Below are 5444 nucleotides of genomic sequence, written 5' to 3' on the forward strand. Positions count from 1 at the left end.
GTGGTCATATTAATGTTTTTTTACTTTCCATCTTGTCACCCCTGGTCAATAATATTTTTTAATCAGTGTCCATTAACGATCAACCATCGAATACTCATTCACTTGTATTGTTCATCGTAGATTTTCACGGTGGATATAGTCATTATATCAATTCATTGTCGCATTTAATGAATGATTTTATCATAATTTTTATCATGGGTTGTTTGAGGTTTTCAAGCCACTCTCAGCATTTCCTTTTGAATCCGAAACACATCGTGAATTATTTTCTCTTCAAAATCATGTGAATTTTCGTACTAACATACTCGTTTTTTTAATTCTTATATTCACTGCCATAAAAATTTTAAAATTTCCTATTTTTTTGTGTATCTTTCCGTTATGCAACACTCACAATTTTGTCTTTTCTGTACTGCAGTTCTAATATTACCCATCGTACCTATGTATACCTTAGATTGTATGTAACGACAATGTCAATTTTCAAATTTGAGAGTGGCTTTCAATATTTTGCTTATGTTGTATAAAAACCAGCTTACTTAAGTGATAGTTAAACATTTTTATAGTAAATTTGCTTTTATATATTATTAAATAAAGGATAAAATAAAATAAAACTATAAAATTGTATAGGGCAGCCAAAGCAAATAACACTAGACATGGTACATTGAGATTAAATTAAAAGAGATTTATACAGTAAAATGTAGACTTATTGCTAGATGAAAACAGCACAATATTCGTTATTTTATTACTGATAGCACAAACACTAGGGTAAAGGGATCGAGCACATTTTCATAAAACGTTACGTGTATATTTTGCCGAACATTTCAAAAGAAAAACGGTATATTCGATACAATCTGTAGCACACGATAGCAACAACCTTTTATGTCATAAAACAACAGTCACCAATTTATAACCCTATTTTATTTCATTTTAGTGGCAATGTTTTGGCATTTAGAAGTAACCAAAATCCATCTTTTTTTCAAATAAACTTGCCGAAACATTGCTAACATTTTGCATCCATGTACTTTCATCCACTTTCACAAGCATATGACATCCCAGCACTCTTCACCTCAAAGCATATTTTGTTTCTTTAGTCTTTGATCACCACCGCATACATTTACAATGGAATATTTATTATGATTGATTCAAGCAATATTTACTTTGATCCTGAGCTTCGTAGTTATTGTGTAGCTTAATCTATGTGTTTGCATTACTTCGTAGTTTTGGTGTTGCAATACTGTACGTTTTACTATGGTGTTTATGATTGTTTGACACATTGACGGATACTATATTTGTACAAAAGTAATGTTACTTTTATTTACAGTTTATAGAAAAATGCTTCTAAATGATGAAATATTAATCTATTGTCGAATTTACATTGATCTGATCATCTTTTTGAACTATTTTTCTTAAAATTGATCAACAATATTGAATTTGAATGTTTCAAATCTAAGCGAACAAAAATATTATTTTAAATAAAAATATTAATTTTAATTAAAATAATATTAGCAAGATTTGAAAATAAATGTTAATAAATATTGACACGAGCGTTTAACTACATTTATAATGGATTTCAGGGTGGCTCCGGAAAAAAGTAACTTCAAAGAACAAATTGCGTTAATCATGTACGAAGAATGCTTTATAAGGAAGGGCGAAGGTGAATGTGTCAAATGCATGCACGGTCATGCTGGAAGAAAAAAAAACACACAAACAGCAGAGACTTTGCTACCGAGAAGACTAATATAATATTAAAATACTACGGATAATGTTTATTATACAAATATCATATTTTATTATGTGGATGAAAATATAAACAATTAAATACGTAGTTAGTAAAAAAATTGGAGGAATATTGAATATAACAAAAACGGTGTGTGTAATGGTTACATTAATAGATGTAAATGACGATTCATAAGGAATGTAAACCAGATATGTTACGTGTTAAAAGGGCAGTATGCATTTTTCGAGAAGAGATTATTTTTTTATTATAAAGAATAAAGAAAAGAAAAAGAAAATGAATTCAAACGGTCTAAAGAGTATAAGCTTATACATACATGATATATATCTTGATGATTTGCAATCAATTCCAACGAATAACCATGATAATGTCCTTTTTTTATTAAGGATTAGGTATGAAGAATGCGAACGAAACGTGATTCTTTTTAAACACGAGCAATCGACGTGTTCGTGGTGTAGGTGATTTTTAATTAAATTTTTCGAACACGTTAATATTAAAAAAAAAGAAATAAATAAAATTAAAAAAAATTGTATCATATATACAAAAAAATGAAGACAATTTTGCGAATGAGACCTATCTCTGGCAGTAAAATCAATTTGTATGATGAAAGTTAAATGAAGTATGTGCAATAATAACAAATAAAAAGGGAGGTTAATTAACTTCTTGAAACGTAAGACAAATTTTAGTAGACTTTTTAACAAATGAAAATGATTTATTATTACTTAATTATTGTACCACTTAACTATACTCGTGTAAGTTAAAAAAATGCCTTGATACTATGGTATTTGACAAATTTATTTGAGCAATTTGCCAAAATTCGTAGCTATGGCTTTTCTTAATTTCCAAACTTGTCGAAAACCGTAATGAAGAGTTCTCTAATAAATTTGTAGCTCAGACTAACAAATAAGGAGGACTGTTGAAAAGGATGAAAATCTTTGTTACTATTTCAAAAGAGAGAAAATTGTAATTGTGGTTACTGATTTTATATATATTAAAATTATAAATAAATACATTAAAGCTGCTATTTTATGGTTCTCAATTTATCTCAAAATAACATCTTCAAGGTTTTTCGACTTTTTGATCGTCTCCCTTATTTCAACTTAAATTCACACTAGAGTACTTTACAAAATATTAATCACTTTGTTATGGGGATTGCAGTCATAAAATAAGTAGTTGATCAATTTACAAAATACATAGTTTATTAATGAATATAAAATCAAAAAACGTTTTTTTCTGACGTCACTTATATACAAAATTTTAGCTTTTACTGCTATTAAGAAAATAATGTTTTTAGACGTAATACTTCTTTTCTTTACAAAATTGATAGTTTTCTATTTCAAGTTTTTTTTCCAAAATATTTATATATCATACAAATATGTATATTTTAGCTTTAATAAAAAAAAAATATTCTAATGACTAAGCATGGTCTGCAAAAATCCGAGAATGTAACTTCCTAAATCCTCGTCTTGATTAGTCCAAGAAACGTAAACACTCTTTTGATCATCCTCATCACCTTCAACTTTAACTAATACCGATTCAACGGATATTGCATTATCAACAAATTGTACATTCCAATCAGATAATCGCTCTTTCAACGGTTGCAACAATTTCTTCGTTGTCGCGAGCGCAGGACCTGGATCTCTCACTTGAACATTTGAAGTAAACCGTAATGTATGTTTTGATATTCCAGCAGCTTTGGCAACCTAGAAAATGAAATAAATTTTATTAACAAATTATAAAATACAATATTAATAAGATAATGATAGTTACTTCATCAGGATCAAGAAGACAAATTCCATCTTCTCCGCACATCAGTACTGTATGAAGAAGACGCCGTCTTTTTGGATCTGGAGGTAAGGCCGAATAGGTTTTTACTTCAGATTTCAGTAAAGCTAATGATGCATCTACTGGTACTTTAGACATTGTATTGATTACGCAAGTTTCGCCATTGGCGGGATTGTAACAATTTATACTAAACTCTTGCTTTATTTTCTCCTTCAAATATTCCATTTTGGCGAATTCACCGTGAACTAACATGACATTTTTTGGTTCGCAATATTGTATCAATTGCATGATCCCTTTAGCATCGGCATGAGCCGAAAACGACATGTACTCTACAGCCAGTTTCACTTCAACTATTTGACGATTTTCAAATTCAATCCTTTTAGCGCCATTCAGTACTTTATGTCCTACTGTCCCTTGCACACAAAAACCAGGCATAATCACCATGTTAAGCTCATTTGGAGCCCATTTTTTGAAAATTTGTAGTGACAAACCCGCATGTAACATTCCAGGTGTAGCGAATACTACCATAGCGCCAGGATTATCAATGTATGATTTGTCAAATGGTTTTATGTGCTTGAAGTCAAACATATTTCTCTGTACAAAAGTTTTTTTGATTTTCTGATTTGTCCATGTAATGAACATTTTGTAATAATTGTTGGCTTTCTCTGTCAAACCAAGAGCAAAGTACACAGGTGCTTTTAGATTCATTCTTTCCCAGTATGTTTCTAATAATATGCACAATTCTTGTGCTCGACCAAGTGCAAATACTGGAATCAATACCTTACCGCCCTTGTCAATACATTCATGAACTTTTTTGAGAAAATCTCTCTCACGACATCTTTTTGAATCTCTTATAGTGGTTGCATAAGTAGATTCAGTTATCAACAAATCTGGTCTACATTTATCTATCCAAGCAGCTCCTAAGTGACGATCTGGAGTCATATTATAATCACCTGTGTAAACAATTGACTGAGATCCCACACGAATCCAAAACATAGAAGCTCCAAGTACATGACCAGCATAATAAGCTTTAATTTCTAAATCTGGATCTACCATAACTGATTGATGCAAAGTAACAGCAACAACTTTTTTCATGCAATCTTTAATCATTTGAGAAGTGAAAAAATTACTTTCTCCTTTCCTTTCAACAGCAACTTTTCTCATATCCTCCAAAAGAATTGGAGCAATAGCTTTTGTTGGATGTGTCATATAAATTGGACCAGAGTATCCCACCTAGTAAAAAATTATTCAAACTCAAATTATAAAAATTCTAAAACGTGAAAATTATATAAAGAACTAACCATTTCAGTGAAATATGGCAGTGCTCCACAATGATCAAGATGAAAGTGTGAAATGATAACACAATCTATGATATTAGTGGCTGGTCCTTCAGGTACAATGTAAGAAAAATCTGGAAATCTTCTTTCATCATTGAATCCCATGTGCATACCACAGTCAAGCATTATATTTTTTCCACCTATTGACACAAGAATACAACTTCTGCCAACATCTTGGCCCGCTCCCAGAGGTGTAACTCTTATGTCAGGCATGTTTGTGATTAATTGATGAGCTTGGCTTCAGAAATAATATCTAGATGCAACAATTCTAATCAATGAAATCATTTACGATTTCTGAGTTAAATCTGAAATCTCAACACAGATCAACATAACCTCACAATTCGCTTTCCCGGTTATTATTTCTTGATAAACATACAATATTATATATTTGTTTACAAAATCAATGTCATATTATAAATAAATAATCGAGTTGACCTGCATTATTTTACCGTGAAATACGTGAATTACATTTTTTCCGTGAATACTAAATATTTGATATACTTCGGCACACGGTTCAGAATCTCAGAGGACGACTGACAATAATGTGACAAACATTTTGAAATATACTTTCGCGCCGGCATGAGAGTGGGAGA

The 5444-nt window shown here is 30.6% G+C and overlaps 1 protein-coding gene across 2 annotated transcripts; it reads right to left on the reverse strand.

The window, feature by feature from the left end:
• Positions 1 to 609: 609 nt before the first annotated feature.
• LOC131674898 (integrator complex subunit 11) lies at positions 610 to 5444 on the reverse strand. 2 transcript variants are annotated; one of them, XM_058953709.1, is made up of 4 exons: positions 5301 to 5444; positions 4816 to 5213; positions 3500 to 4747; positions 610 to 3432 (listed from the first exon to the last, which is right to left on the reverse strand). In XM_058953709.1, exons 2-4 carry the CDS (start codon positions 5062 to 5064, stop codon positions 3139 to 3141), a joined length of 1791 nt encoding a protein of 596 aa, XP_058809692.1. In that variant the 5' UTR covers positions 5065 to 5213; positions 5301 to 5444; the 3' UTR covers positions 610 to 3138. The 2 variants fall into 2 exon arrangements, with proteins under 2 accessions (XP_058809692.1, XP_058809691.1); XM_058953708.1 differs by having other exon boundaries at positions 4816 to 5444.

The sequence above is a fragment of the Phymastichus coffea genome, unplaced genomic scaffold, assembly GCF_024137745.1.
Source record: "Phymastichus coffea isolate CEN01 unplaced genomic scaffold, Cenicafe_Pcof_1.1 PCOF00334, whole genome shotgun sequence".
NCBI lineage: Eukaryota > Metazoa > Arthropoda > Insecta > Hymenoptera > Eulophidae > Phymastichus > Phymastichus coffea.